Genomic DNA, 15,306 nt, shown 5'->3' on the forward strand with positions numbered 1-15,306 from the left:
GGTGTGGTCTTGTTAGTTAAGGATAGTATAACGGTGGCTGAAAGAACTTTTGACAAGGATTTGTCTACTGAAGTAGTATGGGCTGAGGGTAGACACAGGAGTGGTGAGATCACACTGCAGGGATTTTTTTTTAAGAGGCCTCCGCAGAGTTCAGGCAAGTAGAGGAGAGGATTGGCAAAATGATTTTGGGTAGAAGTGAAAGGATCAGGGTGGTCATTATGGGGGACTTTAACTTCCCCCAACATTAACTGGGAATGCTATAACTCTAATACGTCGGATGGATCAGTTTTTGTCCAATGTGCACAGGAGGGTTTCCTGTCACAGTATGTCAAAGAGCTGATAAGAGGAGAGGCCACACTGGATTTGGTGCTTGGTAATGAACCAGGCCAGGTGTTTGATTTAGTTGTAGGTGAACACTTTGGAGAGAGTGACCATAATTCCATTACGTTTAGTTTAGCAATGGAAAGGTATAGGTACATGCCACAAGTCAAGAGTTATCAACGGGGCAAAGGCAACTATAATGCGATTAGGCAAGAATTAGGATGCATAGAATGGGGTAGCAAAATGTTGGTGATGGGGACAGTGGAAATATGAAGCTGGTTTAAGGAACAGATATTGTATGTCTTTGATCAGTATGTCCCTGTCAGGCAAGGAGGCAGTGATAAGGTAAGGAAACCGTGCTTTACTATAGAAGTGGCATCTCTTGTTAAATGGAAGAAGGAGGCTTATGTGTTGATGGGACAAGATGGTTCAGATGAGGTGATGGAGAGTCTCAGATTAGCTGGAAAGGATCTAAAGAGAGAGTTAAGAAGAGCAAAGAGAGCACCTAAGGGGCAACTTTTTCACACACAGCGTAGTATGTATATGAGCTGAGCTGCCAGAAAATGTGGTACAATTACAACATTTAAGAGGCATTTGATGGGTATATGAATAGGAAGGGTTTGGAGGGATATGGGCCGCGTGCTAGCAGGTAGGACTAGATTGGGTTGGGATATCTGGTCAGCATGGACGGGTTGGACCGAAGGGTCTATTTCCATGCTGTACACCTCGATGACTCTATGACATGAGCAGCTTTTAGCAGGTAGAATAAAAGAGAACCCTAAAGCTTTCTTTTGGTATGTGAGGAATAAAGGGATGACTAGGGTAGGAATAGGGCTAGTTAAAGACAGAAGTGGGAAGTTGAGTGTGGACCCTGTGGAGATCGGAGAGGTGCTAAATGAACATTTTTCATTAGTTTTCACTCAGGAAAAGGAGAATATTTAGAGGCGAAGAATGAGATATTAGACTAGAAAGGATTGAGGTTACTTTCGAAGAGATATTATCAATTCTAGAAGGACTGGAAGTAAACAAGTCCCCTGGGCCGAATGAGATTTATCCGAGGATTCTCTGGGAAGCTAGGGAGGAGATAATGGAGCCTGTGACTTTGGTATTTGAGTCATCATTGTCTACAAGTTTAGTATCGCAGGACTGGACAATTGCAAATGTTGTGCCCTTGTTCAAGAAGGCAGTAGAGATGACCCAGGTAACTGTAGACCAGTGAGCCTTCCTTCTGTTGTAGGAAAGGTTTTGGAAAGAATAATAAGAGAGAGGCTTTATAATCATCTAGCAAGCAACAATTTGATTTCAGCTAATCAACATAGTTTCGTCAAGGGCAGGTCGTGTCTCACAAACCTCACGTTTGTGACCAAGCATATAGATGAGGGTAGGACAGTTGATGTTATGTACATGGACTTCAGTAAAGCCTTTGATAAGGTTCCACATGGTAGGATGTTGGAAAAAATGCAGAGGCATGGGATTGCGGGTGATTTAGCAGGTTGGATTAGAAACTGGCTTTCTGAAAGCAGGCAGCGAGTAGTGGTTGATGGAAACTATTCAGCCTGGTGTCCGGTTACTAGTAGCGTGTCGCAAGGATCTGTTTTGGGACCACTGCTGTTTGTCATTTTTATAAATGACTTAAACACAGGCATAGCTGGATGGGTTAGTAAGCTTTCAGATGACATTAAAGTCAGTGGACTAGTGGACAGTCTGGAAGAATATTGCAAGGGGACTTGGATAGACTGCAGAATTGGGCTGAGGGGTGGCAAATGGAGTTGAATGCAGCTAAATGTGAAGAGATTCACTTTGGGAAGAATAATAGGAAGGCAGAGTACTGGGTCAATGGAAAGATTCTTGGGAGTGTGGATGTGCAGAGGGATCTTGGAGTTTATGTACATAGATCCGTGAAAGTTGTCACGCAGGTTGATAGTGCTGTTAAGAAGGCATATGATGTGCTAGGTTTATTGGGAGAGGGATTGGGTTCCAGAGCCACAATGTCATGCTGCATCTATACAAAACGCTGGTGCGACCACACTTGAAATATTGTGTACAGTTCTGGTTGCCCCCATTACAGTAAGGATGTGGCAGCGTTGGGAAAGGTGCAGAGGAGATTTACCAGGATGTTGCCTGGTCTTGAGGGAAGGTCTTATGAGGAAAGACTGTTCTCATTGGAGAGAAGGCGGCTAAGAGGGGTTTTGATCGAGACATACAAGATGATCAGAGGGTAGACAGTGAAAGTCTTTTTCCTAGGATGATGATGTCAGCTTTTACGTGGGGGCATAACTACAAATTGAGGGGTGATTGACTTAAGACAGATGTCAGGGGCAGGCTCTTCACTCCAAGAGTGGTAAGGATGTGGAATGCCCTACCTGCCAATGTAGTTAACTCCAAGAGATTTAAACAATCCTTGGATAGGTACATGGATGATTTTGGGATAGTGTAGGGGGACGAGCTTAGAATAGTTCACACGTCAGCACAACATCGAGGGCCGAAGGGCCTGTTGTGTGCTGTATTATATGTTCTATGTTCCATTCAGCTCTTGTGGACCATACAGATCAAAACACTTGGTCATACTGATTGTTTAACTGTACATAAAAGAAATAGGTGCTTCAGAAGATGGGTCATTTAATCGTTGACAAAAGTACTTCTGTTTTGTGCCAAAATGAAAGCTACCAGAATTCTGCTGCAAATCACCAAACAGCAAAACAATGTTCCAGTGATGTTTATGGAACAGTAATATTATTTTGTGAATAGGCACATTAAAGTTTTCTGGATTCAACATTGAGTTCAACAATTGTAACTTCAGTTCCCATTTATTTCCTCATTGTTGCTGGTTTTTGGTCATAGACTCATAGAGATGTACAGCACGGAAACAGACCCTTCAGTCCAACTCGTCCATGCTGACCAGATATCCCAACACTAACTGTTTCCACCTGCTAGCACCTGGCCCATAACCCTCCAAACCCTTCCTATTCATAAACCCATCCAGGTGCTTTTGAAATGTTGCATTTGTATTAACCTCCAGGACTTCCTCTGCAGCTCACTCCACATACACAACCACCCTCTGCGTGAAGAAGTTGCCCCTTAGTTAGGTCTCTTTTATATCTGTTCCCTTCTCACCCTAAATCTATGCCCTCTAGTTCAGGACTCCCCCACCCCTTGGAAAAGACTTTGTCTCTTTATCTTATCCATACCCTTCATGATTTTGTAAAGCTCTATAAGGCCACCCCTCAGCCTCCGATGCTCCAGGGAAGACAGCCCTAGCCTGTTCAACCTCTCCCTATAGCTCAAATCCTCAAACCCTGGCAATATCCTTGTAAATCTTTTCTGAACCCTTTCAAGTTTCACAACATCTTTCCAACAGGAAGGAGACCAGAATTGCATGCAATATTCCAATAGTGGCCTAACCATTGTCCTGTACAGCCGCAACATGACCTCCCAACTCCTGTACTCAATACTCTGACCAATAAAGGAAAGCATACCAAATGCCGCCTTCACTATCCTATCTATCTCCTATCGACTCCACTTTCAAGGAGCTATGAACCTGCACTCCAAGGTGTCTCTGTTCAGCAACATTCCTTAGGACCTTACCATTTAAGTGTATAAGTCCTGTTAAGATTTGCTTTCCTAAAATGCAACGCTTTGCACTTATCTAAAATAAACTCCATCTGCCACTTCTCAGCCCATTGACCCAATCTCTATTATTTCTGTCTTATTTCTTTTGCTCTCAGTCAGCAACTATTCAAGACCTATTCTTCACACCACCTCCATAAACACATCATTTTTTCCTTGTCATATTGCCATCCCTTTTGGCAATGCACCGTGAAACCTTTTGCCATTTCATGTCTGCTCCTTGTTCTTCTCACCTTCCACTTTTTCATTTGCCAAAAACATAATGCCCAACTTTTCCCAGTTCTGATTTTTTTTTAAAAACCTCAAAAATTGACTGTTTCCCTTCCCAGAAATAGTGCCAGACCTGCTGAGCATTTCTAGCATCGGTTGTTTGTATAACAATAATGAATCTGGAGGGGATCTGTTAGCTTAGCTTAGTTGGTTGGACAACTGATTTGTAATGCGGAGTGATGCCAACATTATCAGTTCAATTCCCACATCACCTCTTCTCAAGTTTCCCCCTTTCCCCAAAGCATGGTGACTCAGTTTAAACCACCACCAGTTGGCCCACTCCAATGAGACAACAGTCTTATGGTCCAGTAGGACTATTGTAACTTTACCCTTCACATTTGATGATCGATTCCCTGCAAGTTTCCATTCTTGAGGTAATAAGATTTGAGTGGAGCAAATGTGTTTTGTATTAAACTATCCATCTCTCAACTATTTGACCAAGAATTCAATCTTGTATCTTCCAGACTTTAGTAGGACATAATGACACCTACCCCTTGTATATTTCTGATATGTAGATGATATATGTAGCCTCAGGTCCAAATATAGCAAATGTAAGGAATCCCTTACATAGAGTCAGAGAATCATACAGCATGGAAACACACTATGGTCCACCCATTGCTGCATTCAAAATCATCATTGAAATACAACAGTCATGAAGTCAAGCCTTTCCTTGATGTCCTACTTGAGAAATCAGCCAGTGGGTGTCTCCTGCTGTCTACTATAAACCTACCTTCACTGGTCAGTATCCATGTTGAGATTCTTACATGCTATAAGATTGGCCTTATCGGCAGTCTTGTAATTAGGGCCCAATCTATTTGTTCACCTTCCAAACATGATGCTGAAATAAGGTGCATCAGAGAAATCCTCATGTAATGCTTACCCTGAGAAGATCATTCCTCACTATGTATCACATTAACTCACAAACAGGCTGAGAGCTGCTACTTTTCAAGGCCTGAAAAATGTTTACCTTATTATGCTGGAAAGATGAGTTATCTCAAATGTTGAAGCAGCAGAAGGAGCTAGCTGTTTCATATCGCTTTTGTTCATGTGATGGTGGGTACACAACAAACCTGAATTCTGTCAAGTCAAAAAGAAGCTCTTCCTCTATCTCAAGTGAGGAATGTGGTATATGAATTTCAGTGCCAGTATATTGCTCACTGCATAAGCCATACATTCCAAAGTCTAGCAAGTTGTACCAAATTGCATTTCCTTCTCCTGTACATGACAAGCAAATTACTAACTGCACCCCTGTCCCCAGCCCATGCTTATAAAGCTCACTGTACAGTGTTGTTATGATCCCAGCTGATGTTAAAACTGGACAAGTGAGATCCCAGACTGAAATCTGGTTTATGGGTCGTATTTTGTTTTGTTTTCAATAAGGTGATCTTCCACTAAAATGCAAACACAGTGCTGCGGATTCAGGTTCAAAAATAAAACAAGTTTATTATGCAAAAGAAATGAAAATAAAATAGAATACATCAAATTATTTACATATAACACATGTTTAAATATTTCAAAACAAATGACAAAAATAAAATCTTATTAATCCCAACAGCATCCTACTGCAGTACTCACACCAGAGAGAATGCCCTTCTGTATCACACATTGGATTTAACTTCGCTTCAATCCCTAGTTGTGAGAATTTGATATCCTCTTTTAGAGGCCTTCATATAACTGAGCTTAAACTTTTAGCTTCAAATAACCCAAATGTTTACAAAGCACTTCTGGTCTCAAACCTTTCAACTAAACTCCTTACACAGAGGTAAATGCTTTCTTACCACTCCTAAACTAGCTTCATTACTCAAGAGTAACTGTTTTAAGCATCCAGCTTTAGCCAAACACTTCTGAAAATGTGTTCCAAACTGAAACTCAGAAAGCTTTTCCTCAAGCTTTGAGTGTTTTCCCTATTTTAAAAAAAAACAATCCCTGACCTTATCAGCTGAACCTAATGCTCAATCATTTATTTTATTCGCAGCAGAGAAAAATTCCCAGTGTAAATAAACCCCATTATTCACCAGGAAGTCTCTCTCAAATGCTGTGTTTAAAAAAAAGTCGCCATTGCAGAAAATAAACTTACAAGTTAATCGTTGAATCACACAGCAACTCCATTTGCCTGTAGTTCAAAATTCAAAAATACACCCTCCAAGTTTAGACAGACTATCAGCATACTTTAGCACTTTAATCCATTGGTATAATTCAATTGAATCTGCATTGTCCTCCATTCCAGGTTAATGTCCTGAGTCCTGAGGCTCAGTACCCTAAAACTGAACACACTGTTCCAGATGGGCATGACCAAAGTTCTGTACATCTAAGGAATGACTTTCTCCCTCTTTGTATTCCAGATATTTTAAGATAAAGGTTGTATTAATTGTTGTTTGTGCCTACATGCTACTGTTTATAGAATTGTGTACCTGAACACCATACCTCTTTTTGCCTTCACAATTCCTCATCTTTCATCATGAAGAAAATATTCCACTTTCTTGCAACAAAAGGGAACATAGATTCTGAGCTGGTAGTGTAGTATTACTTTGTAAGAGGTGCATTTGGATGGAAAAGTTCCCACTGGGCTTTTTTTTTTGAAGAGGAACAGGGAAGCTTTCAGTAGTGTAATTATTCGTTAATCGCTGTCACTACAAAGTATTATATCATTATCATTTGTGTGACATTGCTGCTGTGTTCCCTACATGATAAGTGACCATATGTCAAACATCTTTCAGTGTAAGAAATTTTGAGATGTCATGAGATTATGAAAGGAGCTAAAAGAAGCAGAAATTCCTTGGAAAGAAAAAAAAACACATGATTAAAGAAATTGTATTTATATAATGTACTTCAGTTTTCCAGGATATCCCAAAATGCTGTAGATGCAATAATTTTACATTTGAAAAATTATCACTGCTGTTTCTTTATCGGCGAATCCAACAGCTAACTTGCATATAATAAGATTGCTCAAACAGTGAATTAGATGGATAGCTAATTAATTTGCTCATTTAGTAATTTTGTTTGAAGAACGCATGGTAAGCAGGTCACCGGGATTTCCATTTGATTTAACAGCTTACTAGATGATAGGGCTCTGATAACGCAGCGCTCTCTTGGTATCTACGGGAGTTTCAACCTAGGTTATACAATCAAATTATGAAGTTGGTGTTGAATCCAAAGAATAATACAGAAGTACAAGAATTGCCAAGCTTCCTGCTGATTGAGAAAGATTCATATAGTTTTTAATTTGGCTCAATTTTACAAATCTCCCTCATTTCCTCATTAGCTAGCATGATTTTGTTACCATACATGGTCTGAATTATATCTGAGCACTGAGGCAGAAATTAGTGTAGTCTCTCTCATACAGTAGAATAAGGGAAATATGAATTGATTCTTAAGATATAGGAGAAAGTGAGAACTGCAGATGCTGGGGATCAGAGTTGACAGTGGGTGCTGGAAAAGCGCAGCAGGTCAAGCAGCATCCGAGAAACAGGGCTCCTCCTCATGAAGGGCTCTTGCCCAAAACGTCGATTCTCCTGCTCCTCAGTTGCTGCCTGACCTGTTAAGATACAGCGTTTGTTTAAAGTGGTTCCTAATGAAAATACATATCATGATGTTGTATGTGAGTAATTACTTTCAAAAATAAGGAGGACTGTGCTGGTTATTTTTGATTTCCATATATTAACATGAAATCATCTATTATCCCCACTATTGCGAACTAGAAAGGGCTATGAGTTAAGATTGCTGTAGACATTGGCATGCAATTTAGCCTTTTGAGCCTTGAGAAAAATAGCTCCAAACGCATATTTCAAATTAATGAGTGTATAACATGTCCTGGCTGAAAAGTAAGTTGACTTATATCCCAAGTATATTCAAAAAAGCGATCTTTAAGGCCATAAAAAGGAGTGGAACAATATGCCACAATCTCTGTTACTACCTTCTTACATGATGTATTTTTTTACGTTCAACTCAAATATTAACTGTGTGACAAATGACTTTCCACACTGTTCTACTCTGACTAAATGTATTGCTGGTTAGTTTTTGTCATTGCAAAAGTGATACTGGTGAGCCATATGATTATTTATTTTCGTATCTGCCTTTCCGCTTATGGAGTTGCATCAGAGTCATAGAGATGGACAGCTTCAGTCCAACCCGTCCATGCCAATCAGATATCCCAACCCAATCTAGTCCCAACTGCCAGCACCCGGCCCATATCCCTCCAAACCCTTCCTGTTCATATACCCATCCAAATGCCTTTTAAATGTTGCAATTGTACCATCCTCCACCACTTCCTCTGGCAGCTCATTCCATACACGTACCACCCTCTGCGTGAAAAACTTGCCCCTAAATTCTCTTTTATATCTTTCCCCTCTCACCCTAAACCTATGCCCTCTGGTTCTGGACTCCTCCGCTCCAGGGAAAATACTTTGTCTATTTATCGTATCCATGCTCCTCATAATTTTGCAAACCTCTATAAGGTCACCCCTCAGCCTCCGACGCTCCAGGGAAAACAGCCCCAGCCTGTTCAGCCTCTCCCAATAGCTCAAACCCTCCAACCCTGGCAACATCCTTGTAAATCTTTTCTGAACTCTTTCAAGTTTCACAACATCTTTCTGACAGGAAGGAGACCAGAATTACATGCAATATTCCTACAGTGAACTAACCAATGTCCTGTGCAGCCACAACATGACCTCCCAACTCCTGTATTCAATACTCTGACCGATAAAGGAAAGCATACCAAATGCCTCCTTTACTATCCTACCTACCTACAACTCCACTTTCAAGGAGCTATGAACCTGCACTCCAAGATCTCTTTGTTCAGCAACACCCCATAGGGCCTTACCATTAAGTGTATATGTCTTGCTAAGATTTGCTTTCCCAAAATACAACACCTCACATTTATCTGAATTAAGCTCCATCTGCCACTTCTCAGCCCATTGGCCCATCTGATCAAGATCCTGTTGTGATCTGAGGTAACCTCCTTCGCTATCCAATTTTGGTGTCATCTGCAAACTTACTAACTGTACCTCTGATGCTCACATCCAAATCATTTATATAAATGACGAAAAGTTGTGGACCTAGCACCGATGGCAATTCCATCTGATATATTAATGTTCCTATATGCAAAAAGATCAAAATTGTTCAATGAACCCAGTGTGATAAGATTTCTTCATAGTTTTCTCGTGTAACTGCCAAAAATTCTGTACATCAGGAAAGGTCTGATTGAATGTGATTCGGGTATTATCTGCTTATAACAAGTACTGTCACCAGGACTTTATTGGTTCTTAATACTGTGTTTGTAAAGGTTAATTTTCTTCGGTGTTAAATGTTCAACAGGACAATTACAAGTTCTTTTTCTTAATGTAACATATTTTTCTAATCAACCTGTTCAGAGATATGATAATACACCTCTGCTGCAGGTGGGGCCTTAAACACAGGCCTCCTGGTCCAGGTGTAGAGACTCTCCCTCTACACCACAAGAGGGCCCTTAAATCCTCAGGTGTCCTTTGAAAGATTCCGCCTCATTAGACATTACCAGATCTCTGGTTAGATTAAAGTTAGGTGATTTAAAGTTAGGTATTGGCACCACTATGATTTGAACCCAGGGACTCAGGCACTTTAATCAACTAAGCTTATCATCCAAATTTTGGTTGTATCTGGGTAGACTGATCATCTAGAAGCAGTCTCTATCACAACGAACAAATTATTTGACAAATTAATGGGACTGAAGACAGACAGGTAACCAGGTCAGTACTCAAGGATTTAAAAGAAGTGGCTTAAGACATAGTGAGGGTATTTGTTAAAATATTCCAGAACTTATTTGACTCTGGATGGGTTTGAGCAGACTGGAAAACCACTCACGAGGCACCCCTCCCAAGAAGGGAAGAAGACAGTACTCAAAACTATAAACCAGTTAGCCGAACATCGATCAATGGGAAAATGTTAGAGTCAATAATTACAGAAAAAAAGGCAAGCCATTTAGAAAAGCTTAATGTAGTTGGTGTCAACATGATTTTGTGAAAGGAAAACTATCTTTGTAAAACTATGAGAGTTTTTCCAAGATATAATGAGCAGAATTGATAAAGAGGAATAGGTGGATTTGGATTTCCAGACAATATTTGATAAGGTGCCATATATAATATGTTTGCAAAAGGTAGGAGCTCACAGTATTGGGAATAATATATCGCATGGATTTGAGTTTGGTTAACAAACAGAAGACAGAATCAGGAGAAATGGGTATTTTTCAGATTGGTAGGACTTAACTCAGAGCCAGAAGGATCAGTCCTTAAGACCTCAATTATTTACTGCCTACGTTATTTACATGGAGAACGGAGCAGTGTGTAACATGTACAAATTTGCTGCTGATACAAAAATAAGTGGAAGAGCATGTTTTGATGAAGGCTTGAGGAATCTGCAATGGGATAGTTAGAGGGACCATTGTTTCAGAATAAGAGAGCACTAATTGAAATTGAGATGCAAAGAAGTTATTTTTTCCCCTAGAGAGGTGTGAATTTCTGGAATTATTTACCCAGAAGTTGTGGAGGCTAGATCAAGAAGCATTTAAAGAGAGGGAGACAAATTCTTGAAATATTGGGGAGTTGAAAGCTGTGATGAGTTGGCAGAAAATGGATGACACCTGAGGCAGAGCAACAATGGTCTTGTTGAATGATAGGACCAACCTTGAGGGGTTGAATGGCCAACTCAAATTTTTTGCTCTTGTATTCATCTTGACTAATATTGTACCAAAAATTATTTAATAATGTGATGTGAATTAAGCAGAATTAATGACACAGCATACTCATAAAATGTTTTAATTCAAAGTATTCAGTCATCATCTTTTAAGAGGAACAAACTGTATGAGCAACTGTATGAAGTATTGTTGAGAGCAATATGAAGCTCAGAGAAAGCGAGTTGTACAAATGTCATGTTATACTTTTAATATGTTTTTAAAAAACTTTGTGTTGTGTTTTTTTTCTCTTCGAGCAGATCTATGTCTTGCTTTCATTTGTCAAAGCTTAGCTTTAACTTTAAGATTGTTCTGGTGTGATCAGTCTGAGATCTATTTGACAAGTGCTGATTTTTGAGGCACATGAAATTTCAAATATCTCATTCACAACTACTGAAGGTTTAAACTAATTCTGTTGACCCATGGGTTTCTGTGGTCCTTTGGTTGCTTGCAGTTTCAATTTTATTTTACCAGTCTCTGCATGAGCATTGAGAATCAGTAAATTTCGCACATTGGTGGTTGTTCAACCGAATCATGTTTCACATACTGAGGCATGTGCATGGTTTTTCCTGAAAGATTCCTTTGAATATCTTACTTAAGAAATTCTATTCTCTTATTGAAGCAAAACTCAATATAGTACTTACGTTTATATGTATTTTTAAGGAAATAATAATTTGATGAACTACACTCCAGAATTATTTAGATTAGACAATGAAGAGGAGTGTAACTAGGAGCATAAATAGGCCAGATGGTCCCTCAAGCATGTTACACCATTACATAAGAACGTGGATTATTTGATCTTGGCAACTTTCTGGATTCTCCCCATTATCTTTGATTTCCATGTAGTTAACTAACTATCTCTCTGGACAAGACTCAAAAAGCAATGATCAAAATTAGCGTCCATAGTTATTGTGGAAGGTTTCTTCAATGATATCTGAAGAACAAGTATTTGCTACTAAGTTAGTTTTGTCATAGGACACTGTTAAATCATGGAAGTCAATATGATAAAATTAACAGCTTCCCAAACTTATAGGAATATTTAAGATTTTGAAGTCCCTAATCACTCAGACGTCTTTTTACTAATTTGGGAGTCTCTTCATTCAACATCCATAAAAGAAGTTAATCAGAAAAATGTTCTTTAATTAAGTTCAAATATCACCTAAAAATCTTCACATCCTAACCATTCAATCTGTCTCTAACCTGGCACTGTTTAGAAGCACAACAATTTTTTGTGTTTCATTGATCTCTGCTCTTTTCAAATTAAAGAACTCAGAATGTAATGCATAACAAGTTATTAAATACATCAGTTAACCAGTTAAAATTGCATTGCAAAGGGACAGCATCATTAATTTTTCTTTTCTAATGGATGACAATATAAAATTGTATGTGGAATTAAAGTTTCTGGAACATATCAGGAACATATGCCTCTGTTGGATAATGAAAAAAAAAATTCAAAAGAAATTAACTTGGTGTAATATACTTTGGCCTGTGAGGGGGAAAACGTTTGCAAGTTTCAAACAAAAGCTCACTGATGAGCAAGATAATTACTTTGAAATAAAAGATACCTTAAATCTTAAAAAATATGGTTCTTTTAATTATATTTTTAATCTTTCATAATTCCAGTTTTTGTTTATTTGAGTTCTTTTTTTCTTTGAAGAACAATAGAAACCTATTGAAATGTAAGCGTGGTCATGATCAAGTATTCATTACTCATTAATATACCATCTGAACTGGAAAGTAATTAATTTCCTACATGACTACATTTAGTAGTGTCACCAAGAAGCGAATCAACCTCTCTTGCAGGGATTTAATTTCGGTTGATATTTTAGTATTCCCAGTGTTTATCTCCGTTTACTTAATGCTTCTTCATAAAAAGGAATTGACTACAATAAAGTAAATATGCAAGGCCATTCACAGGCAAGTTTGCCTTCCTTTGTTCATTAGGACCTGGTTTCTTGACTTTCAAACAATGTAAAATATTAATGCATGGTGTACATATTAGTTGACATTTTAAATATAGTATGAATTATGTTTTTACAGACTTCCTGAAAGAAATATCTTTATACAACTGACAAAAATATGTACAAGAATTATAATCAGAAATCTGCAGGTCTGATCATCATAGTTGTAGCTTTGAGAGAGTATCCTGACCCTTTCCAGTAGTACCATTTGATTCCATTGAATCTATTTGTATTCTGACCCGCTGAGTAGTATAATCCATTCAGGTTAGATGGGCCACAAGCATCAAACCACCATCCTGTGAAGGGGAAGAAAACACAATGCAAAAAATCAAATGGAAGTTGGCTACAGAAACTGCAACAGACACACTTTTGTCTGTGGCACACAGATTAAGACTACCTTGGAGATCACAAATTAAGGTTAAATCTTATAAATGGTTATCAAGAGTTTCTTCCCAGCTGAATACTTTTCCTTCTGGCTATTCTTACTGAAGATTGGATCATTGATTATATGCATTCAGATCAAGGGATTGGATTACAGAAAAACAACCATGGTTCAGTTAAAAATACACTAACCAGCTATTTCACAGTTAAGAAAATGCATTACACAAAACATTTATCTTACGACATATTTAGCAAGATAGAAATGAGATCATTAACACTGATGGTACAGTGACTCAGCGATTGGCATTGCTGCTGCATAGTGCCAGAGACCCAGGTTTGATTCCACTCTCAGGCAAGTGTCGGGGTGAAGTTTGTACATTCTCCTTGTGTCTGCCTGGGTTTCCTCCAGGTCCTCCAGTGTCCTCCCACAGTCCAAAGATGTGCAGGTTAATTGGATTGACCATACTAAATTGTCCGTAGTGTCCTAGGATGTGCAAGCTAAGTGGGTTAACCATGGAAAATGCACAGTTACAGGGATGGAGTGCGTCTGGATGGGGTCTCTACAGATGGCTGGTGTGGATTCAATAGACCAAATGGCTTGCTTCTACACTGCGTAGGGTTCCTATGATTCTATGAATTAACCAAATTAAATATATTAAGATAAGTAGCAACCAAATGTAGCTTTTAGAATGTTGAAAGATGGGATTTTTATTTGTGAGGCCAAGACAGATAACTGTATAGTCGTAATGATGGAGAGTAAGGAGTTAAAAAAGTCAAAGCTGTTGTAGAGCTGCAGAAGGTTGCCAAGTTAGGGAAGGACAAGGCCATAAAGAAATCTCAGCATGAGGATGAGAATTTTAAGCTGGATTGTCTTGGAGACCATGCTACAATTTAGGTCAATCCATAAGGATTCAGTGCAAAACATTAGGAGATAAGATTTGGATAATGTGTAGAGCATTGTATTGGTTCAGTCTCGAATGACACAGATATGGCTAACAGCAACAGTTGGCTGAAGTAGTTTGAAGGCAAGCAATGTTCCAATAGTGGATTCAGATGATCTTTGTGATGGAGACTGTCCAAGGTCACAAGATCTGCCTAGAATCGAGCAGGATGCTAAGGTTCTGAATAATCTAGTTCATTATCAGACTGGCAGGGAGATTAATTAAACTGTTGGCTAGGTACAACAGACCAAAAATGATGCCTTCAATCATCACACTGTTTACCTGAAAGAAATTACCAAGGTGAGATTTTGGGACAAGCATTCTTCTAACAGAGGTGATGAAAAGGTAGACCTTTGTATGAACTATAGAAGCTGACCCAACCCAGATGAGGTTGCCGGGGGCATTGTGGCTAATGAAATGGCCACAGTAAAGTTGCTATATAATGCAAGTTAATATTAATTGTTGACATGGAAAAATGACATCATAAAGGACTTCATTTATGTGGAGAGACGATGGATGCTGACATTGTTCTTCTTAAACTAGGAAAATTTAATCAAAGATTAAATGGAGGTGTTCACAATTTCAAAGGATTTAGGCAAAATGCATAAAGAGTAACTGGTTCTCATGGTAGGGGGTATCAATAATCTGCAGAAGAACCAGAGGTGAAATTAACCATTCTATTTATAATTAAGTGATTTTATTATCTGGGTTAAAAGGATGGAAACAAATGAATGGTAAATTTCAAAATGAAATTGAATATATTTTGTAAAGGAATGGGGAAATAGGGGGATCATTTGGATAGCGCTTTTGAACAATTGGCTCAGGCATGTTTGGTCAAATGACCTCTTGGGAAAGAATTCCATGTTGATGTGATGGGGAACAAAATTTAATTGTCCTTATTTGATATTGATGATCACCATTTTTTGACTTGGCGTATGATGAATACCAACATGGTATTGTCATGGACAGCTGCCCAGCTCCATACTTTGTATTTACAAACCATGTCACAAGATATAGAGAGCATGCAGGAGAGCGGAGAAGCGTGACAGAAATATGATAGCAAACAAAAAGCACATAAAATAGTTATGTGAAAATTGAGAGT

The 15,306-nt window shown here is 38.8% G+C and overlaps 2 protein-coding genes across 4 annotated transcripts in view; one reads left to right on the forward strand and one right to left on the reverse strand.

Moving 5' to 3' along the window:
• Nucleotides 1-15,306, forward strand: part of mcph1 (microcephalin 1) — a 308,959-nt gene that overhangs the window by 126,364 nt on the left and 167,289 nt on the right. The gene's annotated exons all lie outside the window — the stretch shown is intronic.
• LOC132834288 (angiopoietin-2-like) overlaps nucleotides 11,051-15,306 on the reverse strand; it is an 85,615-nt gene continuing 81,359 nt past the window's right edge. For both annotated transcript variants that reach the window (XM_060853014.1, XM_060853023.1), the window contains one exon: nucleotides 11,051-13,178. In XM_060853014.1, coding sequence (XP_060708997.1) covers nucleotides 13,018-13,178 — 161 coding nt within the window. In that variant the 3' untranslated portion in view covers nucleotides 11,051-13,017. The remainder of the gene's footprint in view (nucleotides 13,179-15,306) is intronic.

This window comes from Hemiscyllium ocellatum, chromosome 3 (assembly GCF_020745735.1).
Source record: "Hemiscyllium ocellatum isolate sHemOce1 chromosome 3, sHemOce1.pat.X.cur, whole genome shotgun sequence".
In the NCBI taxonomy this organism is placed as follows: Eukaryota; Metazoa; Chordata; class Chondrichthyes; order Orectolobiformes; family Hemiscylliidae; genus Hemiscyllium; species Hemiscyllium ocellatum.